At 33.1% G+C, this 25,622-nt stretch overlaps 1 protein-coding gene across 1 annotated transcript in view; it reads left to right on the top strand.

Annotated features, from left to right (window-relative positions):
• Window positions 1–25,622, top strand: part of LRRC40 (leucine rich repeat containing 40) — a 50,319-nt gene that overhangs the window by 15,695 nt on the left and 9,002 nt on the right. The window contains exons 4-12 of the mRNA XM_045897419.3: window positions 1,958–2,087; window positions 5,012–5,135; window positions 8,918–9,060; window positions 10,475–10,647; window positions 12,236–12,323; window positions 12,441–12,486; window positions 17,651–17,756; window positions 20,984–21,091; window positions 23,448–23,558. Of these exons, the coding sequence (XP_045753375.1) occupies window positions 1,958–2,087; window positions 5,012–5,135; window positions 8,918–9,060; window positions 10,475–10,647; window positions 12,236–12,323; window positions 12,441–12,486; window positions 17,651–17,756; window positions 20,984–21,091; window positions 23,448–23,558 (1,029 nt within the window). The remainder of the gene's footprint in view (window positions 1–1,957; window positions 2,088–5,011; window positions 5,136–8,917; window positions 9,061–10,474; window positions 10,648–12,235; window positions 12,324–12,440; window positions 12,487–17,650; window positions 17,757–20,983; window positions 21,092–23,447; window positions 23,559–25,622) is intronic.

Consider the following 25,622-nt stretch of genomic DNA (forward strand, 5'->3'; position numbering starts at 1 on the left):
GTTCTACAGATATGCTTCTGGTACATGTTGGTAGGTATGTAGGAAGCCAGGTGGCTAAGGCTCTGGCTAACTTTGTTTGCCCTTTAATACACATCTAGACTTCCAAGAAATAATAAGTACCTTATGTGTATTATATATACACAGATTAGGGGAAAGGGATTTGGGAAGATTTCATTTAGGAGATAAAATAAAAAGGTTTATTAAGTGTTCAAAACATAGTTTGAAAAACTGTGGTTCATAAAATTGGTATGGTTACAGATCTATCTAACATAGCATAATCAAGTCTCAGTATTCTGTGGGTAAATTAATTGAGGGAAAACGTTTCCTTAAGTTACAGTCCTCATCTGTTGAAAATATTACCACAAATCAACAAAAATATCTATACATAAAAGGTGCTAGTTGTTGAAAGCTACATCAGAACCTCTTCCCCATACAAGTCCAAGGCAGGATGTGGCCTGCAAAGGCAAGAATGGGGAGGGTTGAGAGAATATGTGAGGGAGTATGGATTGGGTATGGCTTTGGCTTTAGCTTTAGCTTCCAACACTTCAGAGTATAAGCATTAGGATGGAGGAAATAGATGGGGAGAGGAATGGAGGAAATATGTAGCTAGAATTACATCTCTGCTCAACTACATCCCTGTGAAATCTACAAAGATTTCAATTAAGTGACCAACAATAATAACCAATTTTTGACAATTTTTTAGTGGTTTTTATTTATTTTAGAAGACATCTTTTGGTATTTTTGTTCCAACTAGTTTTATTTTTATATAATTTAAGGTTATTTTTACCCCATTATATTTCTCATTTCACCCTGTTACTTGTTAAGTAATTGTAGATGGCATGAAAATAGAATGGAATTCCTAAGTGAATAGTTGAGGTAAATCTGGGAATAAATTAAATCAGGTCATCTCTTAATTATAAGGGAATGTATCATCTTCAGTGACTTGGGACTTCTAAAAATAAACCAAGTACCTCTACAGAAGGACTGAGCTGAGTAAATCTAAGTACAAAGAAGAGTGGAGTTGCACATTACATTCAGCTGGACATACCAGGCCCTTAAACAGAAATAGCTATTTTTGTCTTGAGTGCTAGCTTAGAAACACATTCCCCATAGAAGCTGTGACTCCATTGTAGTGTATATGTGCCCATATCTCTGTCAGAATTCTAAAATTCAGATACAGGGGCGCCTGGGTAGCTTAGTCGGTTAAGTGTCTGACTTTGGCTCAGGTGATGATCTTGGGGTCCTGGGATCGAGCCCTGCTTCGGGCTCCCTGCTCAGTGGTGAGCCTGCTTCTCCTTCTCCCTCCGCCTCTCCCCCAACTTGTGCTCACATGAGCACTACTCTCTCTTTCTCTCTCTCTCTCTCAAATAAATAAAATCTTTAAAATAAAATAAAAAAATTCAGATACAGTATGAAAAATTAAGAGTCCAGTGTATCTTCTCACATTGCGTATAAAATCAAGAGTAGGTTATAAGGAAGCAATCAAAAGTTCACAAATTATTTGGTTAAAAACCTTTATTTCTTGGGGCACCTGGGTGGCTCAGTCGTTAAGCGTCTGCCTTTGGCTCAGGTCATGATCCCAGGGTCCTGGGATCGAGCCCCGCATCAGGCTTCCTGCTTACCAGGAAGCCTGCTTCTCGCTCTCCCACTCCCCCTGCTTGTGCTCCCTCTCTTGCTGTGTCTCTCTCTGTTAAATAAATAAAAATCTTTTAAAAAAAATAAAAATAAAAACCTTTATTTCTTTGTTTTCTTTGAAACTCTCAATTTGATTACTTTAGATGACTATAATCTTAATGAGTTATATACTTTTCGGATGTGAAGTTTGATAAGTTTTTAGAATTAGTAACCATATTTCATTTTTAAAAATGAGCCCATGTAGTTGGTTAGCAAAAATACCTTTACAAATATTTATTATGTTGTTACTGAATTACTCAGCATTTATTTTATCAATCAATAGCCATAACAAACTGCAAATACTTCCTGAAGAAATTACAAATTTAAGAAACCTGAAAGGTCTATATCTCCAGCATAATGAACTAACTTGCATTCCAGAGGGATTTGAACAACTTTTCAATTTAGAAGATTTGGTAAGTTGTGATTTTCCAATTTTTATATAATTTGGGGCTGATGTGATTTTTCATCAGGCTGAGAAATTGGATGTATGATTGAAATCATGAAAAACATGGACAGATGATTATAGGACTAGATTATCAGAAACTGCATTTCAATTAGATTGCTAAATTAGTAATTGTAAATTTATTTTTCCTATTTTTTCTTATAAAATCACCTTAGGTTTTAATTTAAGAGTAGAGTGTGGAAGGGGGTGATAAGGATGACTCTTATTCAGAGGATTTTATGGCTTTGCAAAATAGGGGAAAGGTGTCTTTAGCATATATGAATTTCCATTTGTATACCCATTCCTTCTTTATTGTCCCTATAACCCTCCTCCTGTCCTTTGAGTGTTCAGACGGTCCCTTTAAGGCCTGCCTTTTCTTCCCTATTTTTCAAAATGTCCACCTTACCTCGCAAAATTTTCATTCCATCTATGTCACATCCTAAATAGAGATAACCATCAAGCAATACAGATATTATTTTAAGAATAATGAAAATAATAGGCACTTTGCTTTGTGCTTTACATATAGCAAGGTACATAGTTTTATCCCCTAATACAGATATGGAACTACGGTTTATTAAAAAAAAAAAAAGTACCTTATCTGAAGCCATGTAATGAATAAGTAATGAATCAGGATTTTAACATGTCAGTTTGACTCCAAAGTGTATCCCTTTTTTTCTCCCATTATACCCCTGAAGGAGTAAGATTCCACTAAAATATTCAATCTGAAAGACTAGCTAGGTTAGATTACTTGTTCTAATATATAATCTTTACTCCACATAGTTATTTCCTCTTACATTCTTGCTGTTTTCCCTATTACATGTTTTCAAAAACTTATGTCAATTTAGTCTTAAAGTTTATTTCTCATTAAAGGGGAAGTTAATTCTTTTACCTCTACTTTTTTCCTGTAAATACATCTTCCTTGATATTCCCCTCATCTGCTCTAGTGTTTGAAATCAACATTTATAACCGTCTGCAGCCATTCTTCAGTATCTGTCTTTCAATTTGATCAGATTGGAAATAAGGTTTGGAAAGTTAAAGGCATAGGTAGATAAAATGAATGGCTAAGGAAGGGGCCATCAGATTTTCTTATAAAGTCTAATGGTAAAAGATAGCAATTGGTAAATAAAAAAAGAAGAGTATTTAGATTAGAAAGGAAACCTAATAAACTGTAGCAGTTCCCAGTTGTTTCCTTTTTATGGGTTCCCGGATAGTCATTTGCATAATGAAAGGATATTTCAGTTGAGAATTGTATTATTAAGGACTCAGTATCTAATCATAAATGTGAGCAACAGTATATCACAACATTAGAAATATAAGCGTGTTTAATAATTTAAGCTAGTAATATTTCTTAAAGTTATATAAAAGCTGCTTAGCAATGGTACTAAATGAATATTTATTGAAGAAATGACAGCATAAATACTGATTAATTTATGTATAATGTACTTATATTTTATATCTAATTATTAACTGCAATAATTAAATGTTTAATTTTAGTAATTTTGTTGATTTGGGTTTTTTAAACTATCTTAAGAATTTGTGAATTAGTATCTTTTCTGTATCAAAAACTTTTTTTAAGTTTTTTATTTTGAAATAAATTTAGATTTACAAAATGTAAAGAGAGTACAGAGAGTTGCCAATACTCTTCACCTAGCTTTCCTTAATTTGATATTTTACATACCCATGGGACATTTGAAAAACTAAGAAATTAACATTGGTACAGTATTACTAACTGCACTACAGATTTTATTAAGATTTTCCCAGTTTTTTCACTAATGTCCTTTTTTTTTTTGTTCCAGGATCCAATCCAGAATACTACATTGCATTTAGTGTCAGTAACTTTTGATATTACAAAGTATTTATTTCATAGTAATCTGTTCATTCTTAGTGTTTAGAGTATTGGAGTTGTAGATTGTTGTTTCCTGTTGTTGATTGTGATACATTATTTTGTGTTATTTATAATTATATCTGTGTTTTATAAAAAAAATAGCTGGTCTAGTGTTTTTACCTTTTACTATCTTCTTAATTGATTTAGAGTTACAGAATGTAATTGTTTAATGTTAGACTAAATCCATCTTCAGAGAACAAGTTCCCTTAAGTAACTTTTTTGTATTCATTGTTGCAACTGGCCCTACCTAACAGTTTGCTGATAGCTAGTGGAGTACTTATACCTAATTCAGATGTCATAAGAGTTATCTGATTGTCTTTTAAATGGAGTTTCAAAAAACAGTTCTTTCTGAACTGTTTATGTTTTAAAGAAAAAACAGAAACAATGACTTAAAAAAACAGATATAGACATTAATTAGGCAAGCTTGAATGAAGGAAAAGCAGAGAGTAGAGTAAACTTCTGGACTTAGTCACAGCAGACTTGCTGAGGTCTGCAGAAGAACCGAGAGGGAATATTTTTTCCTTAAAAATTAAAATGTCCATTTTCTCAGCTTTATTTTTTGTCTCTCAAGATTTTTTTTCTCTTGCAAAGACATTTTTCTTTTCATATTACAGTTTACCTATACAGTTTGCCTAATTATCTTAGGTACTCACTAAATATTAGATGGACAAATGGATTTTTTAATTAAAAACATGATGCATGATATAGCATGACTTAGTAATAACAGAAACCTTCATGTAAAGTATTTCTGAAGTCAGAATTCATTCTGATTCCTTTCTGCTCCATTACTCGGCACATAGTGGTCTAATAGAACACTGAGGTAATGAATGACAAACAACCTGTGAAATTGTCAGTGAATGAGGGTTACAAAACATATCACCTTTGAAATAGTCTTTCTTTATGTTGCATTCTCCTCAAAATCCTGGAAACCCTTTGAGGGATCAATTACTTATTTATTTATTTATCGATTGATTACTTGATTGATTCATTCATTCATTCTCTTTCTAAAGGATATTTCCAACAATCGTCTTACAACTGTTCCTGCTAGTTTTTCTTCTCTCTCCAGTCTGGTACGACTCAATCTTTCCAGTAATCAGCTGAAGAGTTTGCCAGCAGGAATAAGTGGAATGAAAAGTAAATCTTCTCTATTTTAAAACATATATAAATGTGAAGTTGGTGCAACTTATATTTAGAAAAATAAATTTTAATATTGTTAGTTACAGGGAAGTAAAATAATAGATTTTATGCAGGTCAAGCAAATAATAGCAAGTAGTCAGATTTTCTCCAGACCATTATTGTCTAGCTTCACTTCCTAAACAGTTCCCACCAAAAGCATATTTTGGCATATTAAAAAGAGGAAAATAAAATATGATTATGAGTTATGGTAAAATTATATACCTGAGATATTGATTAGGGTTTTGAGCTATGTTATCTCTTCATTTATTCAACATTCATGAAGAGGTTATTCCCCTTTAATAGGTGATTCTACTTGTGGTTATGTTACAGCTGTAGCCTCCTCGTGGTCCGTAAGTAATGATGCCAGGAGATAGTCTAGTTTTGCCCAAATGGTCAATCGTTTTTAAAGATTTTATTTATTTATTTATTTATTTATTTGAGAGAGAGAATGAGATAGAGAGCATGAGAGGAGGGAGGTTCAGAGAGAGAAGCAGACTCCCTGCAGAGCAGGGAGCCCGATGCGCGGGACTCGATCCAGGGACTCCAGGATCATGACCTGAGCCAAAGGCAGTCGCTTAACCAACTGAGCCACCCAGGCACCCTGGTCAATCATTTAAAAAAAAAAAAAAAAAAAAAAAGGTTAAAATAGTGATTCTGTTGGAGTTTACCATATCACCATCATATTTAACATATTCTAGAACTAGTATTAAGGGATAAAGAAATTAAAGGCACATTTCAGTACCTTTTAAATAATTTTACTTAATTATCTTAGAATTCTTGATTTAGAGGGCAAAATCATTATAGTGAATTTTTTTGTTTAAAAGCAAACTATTATTATTTCTTGGTTAATGAACATACTGTGTGTCAGCTGTACACTATTTACCTTATCTAGTCTTTTCTGCTAATCAGATATAAGCCCTCTTCATTTTTTTAAACCTCCATCTTATGGAGGTTATAGGAGTGATTTTGTAAAGTTGATTACAAATCATTTTGAGATAAATTTGTAAAATTGTGCTGTTTTACTTATATTAGTAGTCATTTGTCATTTGTAATAGGATACATAAGTTAAATCTTCCATAAATCCAGTTAATATTTTAGGGGAACCTTTACCTGGGACACCGGTAATTAAGACTTTGCTTGGGGCTCCTGGGTGGCTCAGTCGTTAAGCGTCTGCCTTCGGCTCAGGTCATGATCCCAGGGTCCTGGGATCAAGCCCCGCATCGGGCTCCCTGCTCGGCGGGAAGCCTGCGTCTCCCTCTCCCACTCCCGCTGCTTGTGTTCCCTCTCTCACTGTGTCTCTCTCTCTCTGTCAAATAAATAAAATCTTTAAAAAAAAAAAAAAAGACTTTGCTTATCTTTGCCATTTTTCAATAAAGGTATTAAAAAGTAGAGCTAAACATAAAATACATTATCTTAATATATAAGAAGCTTGGATTTTTTTTCATCAGTTGGGTGAACATATCTTGAGAGATGGGAAATGAGGGAAATCAGTAGAAAAATACTTTGAATTTATAGCAGTTTTTCCAGTATACTATATAATTAATGATCAGATGCTTTCTTCCTTTAGCCATGACAGTGATACTTTTAAACTATCACCAGTAGGACATTTAGTTGTTATTTCACTATTAATGACTGGATGCCAAGAACAACATCTAACATTTGTATGGTTCTTTATAACTCAAATGCTTTTACATATATTGTTTTGCCATCACAAAGTTGTGATGTTAGGAGGATGTAAGTTAGGGGGATGAATATTTTTTACATTTTAAAGATTCATAAACCTCGCTTAGAAATTATGTTATATATTGTAGAGCCAAGGCATGAATCACAACAGTTCTTTTTTCTTTCTTTCTTTCTTTCTTTCTTTCTTTCTTTCTTTCTTTCTTTCTTTCTTTGAGAGAGAGAGAATGAGAGACAGAGAGCACGAGAGGGAAGAGGGTCAGAGGGAGAAGCAGATTCCCTGCTGAGCAGGGAGCCCAATGTGGGACTCGATCCCCAGACTCGAGGATCATGACCTGAGCCGAAGGCAGTCGCTTAACCAACTGAGCCACCCAGGCGCCTCTGAATCACAACAGTTCTATAAGGCTTGAATCCTCTTACTCCATCCCCATTGCTCTTTCCACTATGCACTGCTTATATTCTCAGTGCTCTTAAATGCAAACAGTTGTGAAAACTATAGTGTCTAACTTTTAAAACAAACTTTTCTTTATAGAATTTACTGGATTTGAGGTGAATCACATTGTGACATTTTTAATTTTATTATTATTTTTAAAGATTATATTTATTTATTTATTTATTTGAGAGAGAGCACAAACAGGGGAAAAGGCAGAGGCAGAGGGAGAAACAGACTCCCTGCTGATCCGGGAGCCTGATGCGGGGCTCGATCCCAGGACCCTGGGATCATGACCCAAGCTGAAAGCAGACACTTAACAGACTGAGCCACCTAGGCTCCCAATTGTGACATTTTTAAAAATGCTCTAGTCAAATAATACATAAATTATTATAGTATTTGTTGAAAGTAGTATTATTACATTTGTTTTGAAAGCAGTTAGCATCTTTAAATACTAAAAGAAGCAGTCTAAGGCAATATCAACTCAGTCTTGCATTATGTTAAAATTGATAGGCTCAAAGTACAGCAAAAAAGTTGTAAAGTGTATATCACCTATTCGAACTAGAGGGTTGAGAGTGAATTGTGGAAAATATGTGGTGGCCATCGTAAGTAGAAGAATCTGTGATATGTATTAGGGAGAAAGCTGCTTATTGAATTCTTAAGGGAAAGAAGACCTTTACTTTTTTCCATTTTTGTTTTCTTATATGCCTTTTTAAGAAAGATAGATCCAGGAGGTAAGAGAGATGCTGCAAGTAAGAACATCTTTCTTGAGCTATAGTATGCATTCTTGTCCATAGTGTTAGCTAAGATGTTAGAGAAAGCATGTAATTTAAACAAAATTAAGAAAAGAAAAGAAAGAGGATGGAGGGAGAAAGAGACAGTATGGATAGATGGAAAAATAGGAGGACAAACATAGAAATCCAAGGCTTTTTGACAGAAAGTCAACTTGCCAAATTTAAATACATGTGTCTAAGCTACTACTAGCCAGTTATTTGACATCCATTCATACAGCTAGTGTTGCATGCATGTATGTCTTTAACTACCTTAAACTTTTTCTTTTGAAAGATGTATAATTACTGGGGCACCTGGGTGGCTCAGTTGGTTGAGCGGCTGACTCTTGATTTTGGCTTAGGTCATGATGTCAGGGTTGTGAGATCAAGCCTTGTGTCAGGCTCCGTGCTCACTGCGGAATCTGCTTGAGATTCTCTTTCTCCCTCTCACTCTGCCCCTCCCCCTGCTCTCTCTCTCTAAATAAATAAAATCTTAAAAAAAATAAAGATGTATAATTACTGAGGGAAATAATATCTCATAGTCTGTAGTTTGTATATTTTAGAATACCTTAACAGAGTATTGGAGTATTTTGTTTTTTATCATTACAAAGATGACTTGGACCATTATTAAACATCATTTTTAATGTCATATCTCTTTAATTATAATTAAGTATAAAAGCAATCTCAGTTTATGTTTATGTCATTCAGTGGTATTCTAGTATTTATTATTATAGCAGTATACAGTGGCGTGGGTTTGTAATTCATGGTGATGTACACTTTTTTGAATGTGCATACAATTATAGACCAATATTTTTCTCTTTATTAAAGTATTTTTGTTTTTCACTTACTATGTATTATAGGATTAAAGCATTTGGATTGTAATTCAAATCTCTTAGAAGCTGTACCCCCTGAATTGGCTAACATGGAGTCACTAGAATCGCTTTATTTGCGGAGGAATAAATTACGTTTTCTACCAGAATTTCCTTCTTGTAGATTATTAAAGGTAATATTTAGATGATTATTAAACTATATATTTTCCAAAAGTTAATTATGAAAATGAAATTTTTAATCTTGTTTTACGTTGGGAATATGTATTAGTTATAAGTGCTATGTTTTTCCTATATTTTTCAGAATTTTAGTCTGACTATGTTAATGGTATTGTTAGCAGTAGATTTTTTTTTTTTTAAGAAGCCTGTAAATTTTTTAAAAGATTTTTATTTACTTATTTGAGAGAGAATGAACAGTGGGGAGGGGCAGAGGAATAGAGAGAGAAACACTCCCTGCTGAGCAGGGAGCCTGATGCCGGGCTCAATCCCAGGACCCTGGGATCATAACCTGAATTGAAGGCAGACGCTTAACTGACTGAGCCACCCAGGCGCCCAGCAGTAGATTTTTTTTTTTTTTTAAGAAATAATTAACTTAAATATAGGAATTTGTACATTTCATCTGAGTAGTATATAACTGGAGAGGTAGATAATGAGGCTAACATAGTAAGGTGGAGTCATACTGTAGGACACCTGGAGTACTAGGAAGGAATATATATCTAATTCTGTAAGTTGCCACCTCTCATGTTAACCTAATCATAATTGGGTCTGTTTAAAATTAATTACTTTCTTTTGGTTTTAAGTATATAGCATTAACATTGTCTTTTAAATTTGCCGTGCTTTGTTTTCCTTCATGTATACTTTTATGTGTTAGAGTTAAAAGGGCTTCTCTTAAACAGAATGGTGGCAGTGATAAAAGGAACTGAAAAAGTTATTTAAAGATTAGTTATACATCTGATAATTATAGATTCTGTTAATGGGAAATCACTATATTTAATAATCACTAATGAGGGATGTTTGGGTGGCTCAGTTGGGTAAGTGTCTGACTGTTGGTTCCTGCTCAGGTCATGATCTCAGGGTTGTGAGATGGAGCCCTGTGTAGGGCTCCCCACAGAGCATGGAGTCTCCTGAAGATTCTTTTTCTCTTTCCCCCTGCCTCTGACCTGCTCACTCGCGCGCTCTCTCTCTCTCAAATAAATAAAGAAGTAACAACAAACTGATTATAACTTTTTATGCTCATTCCAACTTATTTTTAAACTTTAAATTTTTTATCATCATCGTTCTTGGATTTGTATTTTTATTAATTCTATAAATGTAACTACTAAATCATTTCTGTGCTTTGGTTTGTAAACTTTGAACTTTCTGCCAGATTATATCTTTAATTATTTTTAAATTATCAGAAAATCCTTGGAAGTGTTCTGTTTTTACCATTTTTAGCTTAATTGTAATTGAAAACTTAAGCACCTTAGTAATTAGAAGCTTATGTTTTTTTCCATGTATTTTTCAGTGATTTGAAATTAAGATTTCAATTTTATTTTTATCATCTAATATAAAATTGACAGAAATACATATGATTCATCTTTGGTTTTGTAGGAATTACATGTAGGTGAAAACCAGATTGAAATATTAGGGCCAGAACATCTTAAGCATCTGAATTCTGTCCTTGTGCTAGACCTGCGGGATAATAAGTTAAAATCTGTTCCAGATGAAATTACACTACTACAGTCTTTGGAAAGGCTTGACCTAAGCAACAATGATATTAGTAGGTAAGTTTAAAGATCAAAGGACTAAGAAATCATACCTGCATTTGTTTATAATTCATAAGTTAATAAGTAAATAAGATTTGTAAAAAAATACGTAGAGATCTTTTTTCTCAACTGAATTCACTAAACATTTATTGAACAAGTATCATATGCAGACTTACAAAGAATGGTTAGATTTGGTCCTTGGCAGCAAGCTTAAAATACTAATAGAATCAGATATATTTATAAGTTACTCTCATCCACTTAGAACATAAACTAAGAAGTCAGGGTTTTTATCTGTTTTGTTCACTGCTCTAACTCCTAGATCAGTGTCTGGGTATTTAGAAGGTACCTGATAAATCTTTGTTGAATTTATTAAATGAATGTAAAGCCATGGGAGAGATATAAAATGCTTTGAGGGCTTAAAGGAAATGGAGGTATCAGCAATTTATTGAGAGGAATCAGGGCAGATTTTGTAGAAGAAAAAACATTTTTATTTATTTTATTTATTTTTTTAAGTTTTTTTTTTTTTTTTTTTTGACACAGAGCGAGAGATCACAAGTAGGCAGAGTGGCAGGCAGAAGGAGAGGGAGAGGGAGAGGGAGAAGCAGGCTCCCCGCTGACAACAGAACCTGATATGGGGCTCGATCCCAGGACCCTGGGATCATGACCTGAGCCAAAGGCAGATGCCCAACTGACTGAGCCACCCAGCACCCCAGAAAAAACGTTTTTAGATGATCATTAGGACTGGGACTAGGGCGAGGCAAGTTAAGTGCCTAGAGCACAGAATTTAAGAGCACACTCACCTTCAGGGTCATGCCTCACTTTAGTCCCACCATATGATCTTTAAAGGATGACCTTGAGTTTCAAGTGCACATGTACGGTGGTCAGAATGATTCACTTGGTGGGACAAAACTGCACAAAGAAAACCTTGAAAGTTCAGGAAATTGTAGGGGTATATTGAGAGAACAACAAGGAATCAAGTTGACCTGGTAAATAGGGTGCAATTAGAGAGATTGTAAGAATTTAGGGCTTGAAGGTAAATTGAGGCCATATAGAATAGGTCCTTAAAATGCCTGTGAAGAGTAAGTTTCATTCGTTAAGAGATGGGGAGCTACTGAAAGATTAAGAACAGAAGCAGTTTGATTATAATCTCATTAAATAAATTGGTATTGTAGGTTGATCACAGTAATTTTGGGATAGAGGTGTTTTTGTACTAATAAATAACCTAAATAATATTAGGTTATTAGGAAAGAATTTCATTTGCTTACTTGAAGGAAAAAAATCAAAACATTTAGTATCCTTGAGTATGGCTATCTTGAATCTGATTCATTCAAATTTACTTTTTACAATTTTTACTTAGCAAATGTTTTGTAGCTCACATTTTTTTTTAGCAGTCACAATATGACAATTTCAAAACAAATCTGTTTTTTCTTTTACATGTTCAGCATTTCAAAGGGAGATACTTTAGGCCTATGTTACCTGAGCTCTCTTTGACACTATCATATGATATATAGTTTGTCATATGTTGTTATAGTTTTATAGTCAACTATTGGTTGAATTATACTTACTCTTCATGTTTTCCCTGAAATCAGTTTAATCTTTTTTGTAGTCTACCCTGTTCATTGGGAAAACTTCATTTGAAATTTCTGGCACTAGAAGGAAATCCTTTGAGAACTATACGAAGAGAAATTATAAATGTAAGCATATTTAGAACTCAGTTCTGGTTTTTAAATTTGAAATTCAAACATGCATGTTGATCTATGAAACTGCAAGGTATATCTTGGTGAATATGTGTCTTCTCTCCACCTTTTCAGAAAGGAACCCAAGAAGTCTTAAAATATCTGCGAAGCAAGATTAAAGGTGCTTTTCTATTTTTTTCCTATATTTTGAAGGATAGTATGAAAGGCGGTGAAGTGCTAACAGTACATAAATTTACATGTATTTTGGGTGTAAATAATTAGAGGAAATGGTCCCTGGCAGGTGTGGTTCTAATTCTGAATCCATACAGGCCATAAATATGCTGAAGTTATAAAAACATCCTTAAATTCACAATAATAAATATTTTTTCCTTAATTTCTTTGATTTGTGTTACAGTGTATCAATTGGAAAATATAACAAAGATTCAGTAAGCATCCTAGTGCTTTAATTTTGAAAAAAAGAGCAAAACTTGACTTTTATGATATCGTATATGAATGCTATTGACTGGGAAGTATATTAATAGTTATTTGAATATCTGCTTCATGCATAGTTTTGCTAAGTTCTGACAAGTATAAAGATAAAACACATTTTTCAGGATATGTTAATTTAGCATGAATATGTACCAAAAGAGAAAATGATACTATACATTTAATTTTGAATGCTTCACTAAAGTGTACTATATCCCAATTTTTATTTTATGTATATCATTGTAGAATACACTAGAGTATTAAAAAAAATTCAGCTATACTAGTGTATTGCTGCATAACAAACACTCTACAACTGAGTGGCTAAATACAGCAACTGTTAATTTAGCTCATGACTCTGTTGGTTATGCACAGCCTAACCTAGCACCATATTGCCAGTCAGTGTATGTTAAATGAATAAGATAATTACATACTTCAGCAGTTTTCATTTTCCACCTTGACCTTCAAATAAATTAATGTAATTTTCTAAGACTCTTAGTTCCTGCCAATCAAGGAGTTTCCTTTCTTTTCCAGGTATGCTTTCTCTTCCAGAAAAATTTAATTATTATGATATGAGTCAGAAGTCATATCAGAATAATAAAAAAAAATTTTAAAGACTTAATTTTTTTAGAGTAGTTTTAGGTTTACAATGAAATTGAGAGGAAGGTACAGATATTTCCCATATATCCTCTGCCCCCACACATGCATAGCCTCCCCCATTTATCAAAATCATTTACCTGAATGGTACATTTTTTTTACCACGGATGAGCCTGCGTTGACACATCATAATGGTGTAGTATATTCTATGGATCTGGACAACTGATATATATTCCCCATTGTAATATCATACAAAGTATTTTCAGTGCCCTAAAAATCTTCTGTGATCTGCCTATTTATCCTGTTATCCCCTCAATCACTCCATATCTGGCAACCATTAATCTTTTTCTTGTTTCCATAGTTTTGCCTTTTCCAGAATGTCGTGTAATTGGAATCTTTCAGATTGACTTCTTTCACTTTGTAGTACACATTTAAGTGTCCTCCATGCTTTTCATGGTCTGATAGTTCATTTTTTTTAGGACTGAATAACCTATTGTCTAGATGTACTATAGTTTATTTGTTTACCCTACTAAAGCATATGTTGGTTGCTTCCAAGTATTGGCAGTTATGAATAAATCTAATTCTTTTTTGCATGTGGATTTCCTGATGTTTCAGCACCATTTGTGGAAAAGACCATCTTTACTCCATTATATTTATTGCCTTTGTTCCTTTGTCAAAGATGAGTTGACTGTATTTATGGAGGTCTATTTATGGGCTCTCTGTTCTGTTCTATTGATCTGTTTGTTCTTTTGTCAGCTTCACACTGTCTCAGTTACAGTAGCTTTATAGTAAGTCTTCAAGTTGAATAGTGCCAGTCTTCCAACTTTGTTGTTCTCCAATCAATATTGCGTTGGCCATTTTGAGTCTTTTGCTGCTTTATATAAATTTTAGAATCAGTTTGTCACTATCCACAAAATAATTTGCTGGGATTTTGATTGAGATTGCATTGAATCTATAGATCAAGTAGGGAAGAAGGGACATCTTGACTTTATTGAGACCTTTTATCCATGAGTATGGACTGTCTCTCCATTTATTTAGTTATTTGATTTCATTCATCAGAGTTTTATAGTTTTCCTCATAGACTCTTACACATATTTTGTCATATTTATATATAAGTATTTCACTTGGGGGATGCTAATGTAGTTAGTATTGTGTTTTTAATTTCAGATTCTACTTATTATTGATACAAAGGAAAGCAATTTTATATATTAACCTTGTATCCTGCAACCTTACTATAATCTCTTAATAGTTTCAGGTTTTTCTTGTCACATCTTTTAGATTTTCTACCTATGATCATGTCATCTGTGAACAAAGACTATTTTATGTCCTCCTTCCCAATATATATACTTTTAATTTCATTTCCTTACTGTATGGCATTAACAAGTACATTTCAGTATGATGTTCAGAAAGAGTGGTGGTGAGAGGGGGTATCCTTACCTTGTACCTAATCTTAGGGGGAAAGCTTCAAGCTTCTCACTGTTAAGTATGATGTGAGTTTTAGGTTTTTTGTAGAAAAAACTGAGTTTTTATCATAAAGGAGTGTTAGTGTTTATTTATGCATCTATTAATATGACCATATAATTTTTCTTTTTTTAGCCTGTTGATGTGAAACATTACATTGATTGATTTTTGAATGCTGAACTAGACTTAAATACCTGGGTTAAATCCCACTTAGTCACAGTGTATAATTTTTAAAATACTTTTTAATATTCAACTTGCTAGTATTTTGTTGAGGAATTTTGCATGTATGTTCATGAGAGATCCTTTGCCCAATTTTTAATTTTTTTGATCTTTTTATTATTGAGTCATAGTAGTTCGTTATGCATTCTGGATAGAAATGTCTTGTTGGATACATGATTTGCAAGTATTTTCTAGTCCTTTGTGGGTTTGTTTTTTCATTTCTTGGTGGTGTCCTTTGAAATACAAAAGGTGTTTTTTTATCTTAATTTTGATGAAGTCAATTTATTTATTTTTTCCTTTTCTTTTTTGCTTACACTTTTGGTTTCATGTCTAAAAATCCTTTGCAAAAACCTGTTTTATGAAAATTGTTTCCTGTATTCTTCTATGAGTTTTATACTTTTGTTCTAACATTTAAGTACTTGATTCATTTTGAGTTGATTTTTATATATGGTATGAGATAAGGATCCAATTTAATTCTTCTGCATGTGGCTATCCAGTTTCCTTGTATCATTTGTTGAAAATACTATTCTTCCCTCATTGAGTGGTGTTATCATTTTTGTTGAAAATCATTTGACCAGAAATACAGGGTTCATTCTAAACTCTCAATTTTATTCCATTGATCTGTATGTCTATCCTGTGCCAGTACCACAGTCTCTTGATTACCATTGATTTGTAGTAAATTTTGAAGTTGGGAAAGGTAAATCCTTTATTCTTTTTTCTCAGTCTTGTTTTAGCTATTGTGTGTTTCTTGCTATCCCACATGAATTTTAGAATCAGTTTGTTGATTTCTACAAAGAAGTCACCTGGGATTCTGATAGGGAATACATTGAATCTGTAGATCAATTTAGGGAATATTGCCATCTTAAGTTTTTTAACTAAAAAGTCAGTAAATGTACATGGTAAAAAAAATTTCAACCGATATACAAGGATATATAATGAAAAGAAAGTCTATCTCTAGTATAGTCTCCTCCCAAGGGATAATGGGCTCCCTCTTTACATTCTTGATGCTGATTTTTTTTATTATTATTATGTTATGTTACTCACAATACATTACATCATTAGTTTTTGATGTGGTGTTCCATGATTCATTGTTTGCGTATAACACCCAGTGCTCCATGCAGAACGTGCCCTCTTTAATACCCATCACCAGGCTAATCCATTCCCCCACCCCCCTCCCCTCTAGAACCCTCAGTTGTTTCTCAGAGTCCATAGTCTCTCATGGTCATCTCCCCCTCCAATTTTCCCCCGTTCATTCTTCCCCTCCTGCTATCTTCTTCTTCTTCTTCTTTTTTTTTTTTTAACATATAATATGATTATTAAAGGTAGCTCTTTGGAAAGTGTTGAGAATACTCATCTCAGTATGTTGTCATGCTAGTATACACGTATATTTAAAAAATAATGCTGGGTTTTGTTGCTGGTTTAATGTTTCCTATCTGCTGATGTAATTTGGCAATATATATTACATATTCTTTAAAATGACATAACCAAAATGCTAGGGTACTTCTAAATACCAAAGCATTTACTTAATACTAATAAATATTTTGATGTCTTTTATTTCTATTTGATACTGTCTTTTATTCTGTGCTTCTTCTATGAACAAAATATCCATATGATATTTGCATAAGAAATACTAGCTTAATGATATTGATTAGTGAATAATTGATGAGCTCCATGCAAGAGAAATATACTTCATAGTATTCAACAAATGTTCATTAAATGCCTGCTGGGCTGAAGCAAGATCAGAGATACTACTAATTGTTTTATGTTCTTTTGGTATGCCTTATGCTCTTAACGTATGATGAATGCTAGGACTATTTCATTTTTTTCACATTGTTGAAAATTAATAGTCTTATTTTACTTCTGTCTGGATGGCTTGAAGTCTCTTTTGCCAATAAGTCACAAAGCCATTTCTTTTTGATGTGTATGATTTATGTTTGTTTTGTTCTTTATACCATATGATGACAGTGTTAAAACAGTCTTTGGAAACTAGTGAGGGAGTTAATTGTGTATGAGTGTGTAAGTATGCATGTATGTTAGTAATTTCTATTGAAAATAAAGTCTTGCATTTGCTGAAAAAAAACCTCTTAACATGAATAATGTACCAAAAGCTTACTCAATTATGTAAATCCCCCAGTTTCAAATGATCGAGGATAATCAGTTTCCATATGTCCTAACTCCGAAGAAGATAGGTGTATGCCTATTTGATAGACATTTGTGGGAAGTAATATTTTTCCTTTGTTAACAAATTCTAATAAACCATATTATTTTTCTTAAGAGGAAGGATTAGTGTTATTGTTTCTTCTGAGAGATTGTAGTTATTTGAAGGTTCTTTCCTACTCCCAAATTTTCTTGGTAGGATTTATTAAAAGATTTTAAAGCCATATTATAATAGTTTTATCTATTTTCTATTAATTAAATATTAAATTCTAGACCTAGATTTGAGTTATTAGAAATAAAGTATATGACTAAAAACATTCTTACCAATAATATCTAGAAATCATGTATACCATTTTTATATATATTCAAGAATTTAAAAATGACTTTATATTATATATATTGGTTTCATATAACTTTTCTCTTGCCAGATGATGGACCTAGTCAAAGTGATTCTGTTGAGACTGCCATGACACTACCAAGTGAATCCAGAGTCAATGTACACGCTATCGTAACATTAAAAATATTAGACTATAGGTATGTAATTTTCTTAAACACTGCAGAACATATAGGAAACTTTGAGAAATAATCCTTCAGATAAAAGGAAAGTTGATGAGGAAGAATTCATCAGAGTATATCAGTACTTGGAGTATTAGCAATTGCAAGAACAGTGATGAGATAAAAGCATATTAAAATTATAGTGAACTAAAATACCATTCCTTCAGTGATTTGTGTTCATTATGCTTAAGAGAGAGATGTTTATTAATATTGACATTTTTATAATAAATAACATTTTATTATAAAATAAGAGTGAGAGTATTGTTTGGTAATAAAATTTTCTGACCCAGTAACCAGCATCAAGAGAGGATTTTATATTGGAGCGTCTCTACTAGTAAATAAGAAATTAGTATCATTTAGTTAATGAAGACCTTAAGCAGGCAAAGCTTGAGAGATTTTATCCCATTAATACATCTAAGCCAAGTAATATGCCATAATAGTATTATGCTCTAGTACATATGTATTAAACCTGGAACAATTGGAATATTGGTATATAAATTGAGATAAAAGCCTAAAAATGTTTATATTATGGGAGTGTATTTGATTGGGGAAAGAAGATACCTATGCAAAGGTTGTTAAGTATTCTTTCAGTACTATCTAGGCAACAATGATAAAATTAACCCATACTGTCAAGGCTCCCACAGTGATTAGCTTATGTCTGGATATCATCTAATGAAAATACAAAAGGATACAGACTGAAGTTCAAGTCAGGTGACCAGAGTTATTCAGTTATCTAACAGTAAGCATCAGCGTCTGGCCTGTTTTCCTTAATGTGGCAGTAGGAACCACCTTCTCAGAGGTCAGGATACAGTTTCTATTTCAGATCTGTTGTTTCATTCACATTGTTTCCACCTCTAGTCTGACACTCGGATGTATGTAGAAATGCCTACTCTAAGCCAACTTCCTTCTTTGACACTGTAACACAAGATAGTACTCTTCCATATTTATATTTGTATCCCTCTTTTCTCAGAATAGATGGCAGCTTAGCATGTCTTCTCTTCCACATAATATACCCATTTATTCAGTAGACATTTTTGGAACCTACGAGGTTTCAAATCCTATGGTAGGTGTCATAATACACTGAATGATTATGAGACAGACTTGATTCCTGCTTAGAATTTTTTTTTCCTCTGCCTTTATTCCCTCAACCCTGAATGGATACGATTTATTGAGTCCCTATTCTATGCTGGGCACTATACTAGGTATTTTACATATGCTGTTGCTTTTAATCTTCCAAATAATCTATAATTTTATTCGAGATAACCATTCCTACTTTTTAAAGTCACAGATATCACAAAAGTGTTATAAAGATAGCACTGAAGATCATACATCTTAGATTGTTTTGATTCTAAATTTATTGTAATTTATTTTCCTCGGAGATTTTAATTGAAAAGGAATATTCCATTTAAAATATAAATGAATTCCTTGGGGCGCCTGGGTGGCTCAGTTGGTTGAGCTGAGGCTGCCTTTGGCTCAGGTCATGATCCCAGGGTCCTGGGATCGAGCCCCACGTCGGGTTCCCTGCTCAGCGGGGAGGCTGCTTCTCCCTCTCCCTCTGTCTGCCTTTCTGCCTACTTGTGCTCTCTTTCTATCTCTGTCAAATAAATAAATAAAATCTTTAAAAATAAAATATAAATGAATTCCCAATATCAAGGCATAAATGCTGTCAACTAAATTTTTTTTTTTTTTAAGAAAATTTTTTTCTTAAATTTCTTCTTTAAGAAGAAATCATCATGAGGAGAGGGTGAGGGGAGAGGGAGAAGCAGGCTTCCCGCAGAGCAGGGAGCCCGATGCGGGGCTCTATCCCAGGACACTGGGATCATGACCTGAGCCGAAGGCAGACGCTTAACGACTGAGCCACCCAGGCGCCCCTGTCAACTAAATTTTTTTAAAGAGTGTGAATCTTCAATGTTTGATTACAGTAAATCAGTTCCCCATGATTTGAGCATTTTTCATTGAAAAGATAAAAATGCTACATTTGCACAAGAGAAAATAGAGCCCTACACAGAGGTAGAAGGCATAAAAACTAAATTTAGGCTCTCTTTACCTATCTGTATTACAATGCCTTTCTTACACGTTCCTCTTTATTGGACATTATATGTAATAATTGTTTTCTTGTTTATAAAGTCATTAATTTGGCATTCCATCAACAATATTTTTAAGTGGATGATGGATTAAGCATTGAAAATTGTAAAAGAAGAACGTGGGGACAAATGGCTAATTATAACATTAACAAATTGTTAAGTCTGCAAATGTCAGAGTACTACTATACTTTCATTTAAGATTAAATGTATACTTTATTGAAAATCTTATTGAGAAGGAAATTTATTTACATTTATATTTGCAAAAGATCTGGCCCACATAACAATGAATAACTCTTAGATTCTAATTTCACAGAACTGAGGTTAAGAGAAAGTGAATTTTAAAAAGGCCCTTAATGGTAAAACCAGGAATAGTTTAGTCTAAGGCCACTACCCTGTCTACCTTGTCACATGCTAAAGGAAGGAGAAATTGGCTTAGGTTATGAGAAACAGTTTAGTATAATGTTGAACTTTTATTTTTTTAAAGATTTTATTAATTAATTTGACAGAGCACAAGCAGGGGGAGCGCAGAGGGAGAGGGAGAAGCAGGTTCCCTGCTGAGCAGAGAGCCCAACCTGAGGCTCCATCCCAGAACCCTGAGATCGTGACCTGAGCCGAAGGCAGGCACTTAACCGACAGCCACCCAGGCGCCCCGATGTTGAACTTTTAAAAATGATTGTTCCCTTGCAGTTAACTATATAGCTACATAAAGTTGGCAGATAATCCCTGTTAGAAATGGGATAACAACAGTTTTAAAATTATAGATTTAGTTCTATTCTGAGGTAGAGGAATCTACTTACTAATTATCCATTTAATATGATTTCTAAACATCTTAGACTCTGAAGATATATCTGGTTTTATTCACACTGAGTATGTGAATGCTCAGAAGGTATAGTACAATGTATTGTGATATGTTATGTTGTCTGAATTCTTAATGGTTAATATTTTGTGAGTTCGTAGGTTTTTCTGGCATTGTTTACAGAACTTCAAAGTGTTCTTCATAAGCAACTGCCTTGCTGCCTTGAAAACTCATAAAATCCTTGAGGGCCTTTAAAAGTGAAAAGTAATAATCATATCTTTCTGGACTACTAAGGATGATGCATTTTTAAACCATTTTTCATTTAGTGATAAACAAACAACTTTAATTCCTGATGAAGTATTTGATGCAGTAAAAAGCAACATTATCACTTCTGTTAACTTCAGTAAGAATCAGCTATGTGAAATTCCTAAAAGGTGAGAATTGTTCATGATGTCATTTCTATTAAGTTGTGACTCATTCTCAGTTGTGTTTGCATCTCAGTGACAAGAATAATTATTTTTCATAGTTTTTTAATTTGAAAGCATATGTAGAATTTTTTTCATTATTGATATTTGAGGGAGTTAGCAAAATTCACCTAAGTATTCTCTGAGACATATTAACATCAGTTCTGAGAGGTATATACATTTTTAAAAATTTGATTTCTTTTTCTTTTACATTTTAAACATGGAAAATTAGAATTATTAAATTATTAGAATTATTAGAATTATTAAAAGTCTAAATTAACTTTTTCCATGTAATGAAATATTAAAGGAAAAGTTTTAGGACACCATCCAAAGCCAGGTCCATGTGGATTAATAGGAATTTTCATTTTGGGCTTTACGTTAATGAATTGCCAAGCCACTGAATTTTTCACTGATAGTGAAATCAATAAAAACCCCAGATAATCCTCTTAATATTTTCCTCCCAGAAAAGGATTCTTTACTATCAAATATTAGAAGTCATGTGCATTGTACTTGTGCTGTTCAGTATGTCTTTGTTGATATTAGTTACAGCAAAATCTTTAGGTTATGAGAGAAAATTAGTATAATATTGACCTTTTTAAAATGATTGTTATCTTGCAGTAAACTGTATACCCAAAGAAAGTTGACAAATAAACTTGCCAATTAAAACAACAGTAGGGGAGACAGAATAGGGTAATGGTAAAGAACTTGGACAATGGAGTCAGTTGCATGTATCTATATCCCAGATCTGTGAGCTGTGTAGCTTTGGACAGGCTAACTAGCTGCTCTTAGTTTCCCTACCTATGAAGTAAAGATAATAAAGTATGTATTTTATAAGAATTAAATTAAATGACATAATCCACACAAAGCATTTAACCAGTGCCTAGCACTTAGTAAGCACTTAAGTACTTAAAAAAAAAAAAAAAAAGTGATTGGGAAAATAAAATGGCTTTCATCTGACCGTCAAAAACATTTTTTAGATGTTTAAAATTTTTAAACAGTCAGACAAACTTTAACTTGCTTTCTATTTTGCAGGGCATAGTTTGGAGAATATAGATCTTAAAAGTAAATTAACTTCGAGATTCCATAGCAAAAGGAGATCTAGTTCTTCTCCTTCTCTCTTGTTTAAAGGGCTCTGAGGGCTTGACAGAAGAACTGAGCAGTTAGATTTGCTGTCAGGATAAGTTTGCATTGGGGATCCTGGATCAAAACTGGGAATGAAGATGGACACATCACCTTATTACTTATTTCTCATTTTACCTCACAATGTGGTAATTCATATGTAAAACAGTATGGTATTCTTTTATTGCCGTTATTTCATCATATTTTTGGCAATTTAGAGGGCCAGAGTAGAAAGATAGCAAGGACATACCTTGATCTAGAGAGTTTCTGAGTCATTTTCCTCTTTCTTAAATTTTTATTTCACAAGTCATATTTTTCACTATATGATTTCCTGATTGTGAAAATAATACTTATTCATAAAATTTTAGACAAAAGGAAGGGACAGATCATTTGTAGTCCCATCACTATTCTATTCATGGCACGTTTTATTTCAAACTGTTCCCTATTTAGAATTACATATACAATTTGTATCTTAACTGGTTAATTTGTCGTGTTTTCCTATGTTGTAAACAATACTTTTAAAATCTATCATATACTATAAGGTTGATTACGGCAATAAATAAAACAAAACATACTGTTTCTTTAGACCGGATTTCCAGAAGAATTATCTAAAGGAGTATGGCTCTCAATACATATATCCAAAAACTTTCCAAAGAAATTTTATCAGTTACATATCCAAACTCATCTTTCTTTAGCACAGCAGTTGATATTCTTTCTTTCATATAGTTTCATTTCTTGGTAAATCATATATAACATTTCTTGTTCTTATAGTTAATAGTGTGCTTTAAAATTGCTAAGGTTGATTAGGCTTACTTAGCAGTATTTAAGTCTTTCTCTTTAAGTCTTTGACTTAAGTTGCTTAGTCGTGACACTTACCAAACTAGGAATTAACTTAATGTTTTATTGCAGTCATGATTAATACAATGATAATTTGGACAAAAAATACTATACTTTAAAAATGTTGACGTATCATAGTTAAAAAACATTGTGAAGTACTCAGATACAGAGAATATTATATTATGCAGCCTAAAAGAAAACTACTATTATAGAATACAAACTAATTGAAATTTTTGTGAGAGAAGTAAAAGTTACAGAAAATCTTAATTAGCAAAAATAATATAGGATTTTTCCTTCTATGTCTGCTTGTAGTTTTGAAGTTCTGACACTGAATTCAAGAGCTAACATCTTTAAATTATTTTTGTTTCAGGATTGTGGAACTGAAGGAAATGGTTTCTGATGTCAATCTCAGTTTTAATAAGCTTTCCTTTATATCCTTGGAATTATGTACGCTTCAAAAATTGACTTTTTTAGATCTCAGGTATTTATTGATGTTATTGCTTCACTTTTTCATTATAACTTGTCTTTGAGTTTTGCCTAACATTTGCTCTTTCCCTCATATTTCCTAAGTAAGTGTGGAAATTGCTCTTTAGTTTATTAATTACATTTTAGGACAGATCTAAAATTAAGCATTTAGGAAATACTTTAATCAAATATCTGTCATTTGTAGGCAGTTTATTTAAAATATTAGAAAATATTAACACATTCTTTAAATTCATGCTTAATTAAGAAAAACTACAAATAACCCATGGAAAGTGTTTCCCGTTTTTCCTTTTCTGAAAGTAAATAGCATAAAACTCTCAAAATCCTATGCTGGCGCAGCAGCTAGCGTGGCTTCTCTTAAAAAGAACCTATTTGGTTTTAAAATATTATAGTCAACATTCAAGGCCAGAAAGAAAGAAAAAGACCACCATGAATGGCAACAAAAGGAAAGAAACTGTTTAAGGTTCTGCAGGGGTAATAGGAAGTTTCATTTAAATAAGTCCTAAGTTGAAGTGACAGGATCAGAATTGCCACAGTTCTTTGAGGGTAATAATAAATGACTCAGAGGTAGATAGTCAAGTATTTATTTGTTTGGGCTTTAAGTCTTTATTTGTAAGCTATAGCTCTATTATCTGCACTTCCGATGTGCTTTTAGTTTATTTAAGCTGTAGCTCCTCTTGCCCTGCTCAAGCAATAGGTAAATAACAGTAAGCTAAATTGTATCTGTTTAAGGATTTATTCTGCCTATAGAGACTTTTTTTTTTTTTTTTGGCTTATGGGATTAAAGCAGATCTACTAATACTCCGCTCCTATTAAATGTAGACTTGCTTCTGTTTTGGGGTGGCAATTACACTGGCAAAGCAGTATAAAACCACATTGTAGTTCAGTATTAATGGAGTAGAGAGAATGAATTCATGTACTTATTACTGCTCTCTTTATTTTTGTCCCATTCTTGTGTGTGTGTGTGTGTGTGTGTGTGTGTGTGTGTGACACTGTCTATACCTTTAGGTTTCTAATTAAGTGACTAATGTACACTTTTATTTATTTTATTTTATTTATTTTATTTATTTGACAGAGAGAGAGCGAGAGAGCACAAGTAGGGGGAGCAGCAGAGGGAGAGGGAGAAGCAGACTCCCTGCCGAGCAGGGACCCCGATGTGAGGCTCGATCCCAGGACCCTAAGATCTTGACCTGAGCCAAAGGCAGTCGCTTAACAGACTGAGCCACCCAGGCGCCCCTAATGTACACTTTCATATCTGATATCAGTAGGAAAAAGATAGAAACCAGCAGAAGGTTATTTGGTATAACTTATATAAAGACAATAACTGGAGAACAGTACAGAGAAAAGAAAACATAGGTGTAGAAAGTATGACTTAACATATTATTAGGCTTGACTTCTGAACACAAAGAAATTTAGAGAAAATTACCCATTTGTAATAGGTAGCCATCTAGTTGAATATAATTTTCTCACAAATATTTTCTATTATAAGTAATTATATAAGCTCTAGAATCCTTCTGCCTTCCTGTTGTTAACCTTTCTTTTAACATTGTTCCAGATCCTTCTGACAATAAGTGAGATTCTGGTTACTGCCATGCTTCATTCTAAGATTCTTAAAAAATATATGCATTGTATAAATTGAAATTCTAAACTTAGAGTAGAAATGGACTGGCTTAATACCTATGTAGTAGAAAGCCCTAAATTTCTAAATATATAGAATCTCATCACTTTCCTGTTTCATTTTTTTTCATAAAATTTTACAGTTCTGCTTAGAGTAGAATTTCATGTCTGTATGCAAGATACATGTATTAAACACCAATCAAATATTTGTGGAATCAAATAATGTATACAGGCATGATCTCAAGGGCCCTATCTGTGAGAAGGATTGCTGAGATCAGTTTGAAGGAGATAAATGATGAGTTTACAGTGTTTGCCCTGTTAAATGTATTATTAAAGCATTGGTTGCTTTATCAGTTGGTTGCGTATTGGTATTATTTGGATTTGGCACACTGATCAAATACCTGAGGCAGCTGACTGATTCAGAATTCTCAGGACTCAGCCTTAA

Source organism: Mirounga angustirostris, unplaced genomic scaffold (genome assembly GCF_029215605.1).
Source record: "Mirounga angustirostris isolate CCGP_5_RB_7025 unplaced genomic scaffold, mMirAng1.0.hap1 SCAF_4, whole genome shotgun sequence".
NCBI lineage: Eukaryota > Metazoa > Chordata > Mammalia > Carnivora > Phocidae > Mirounga > Mirounga angustirostris.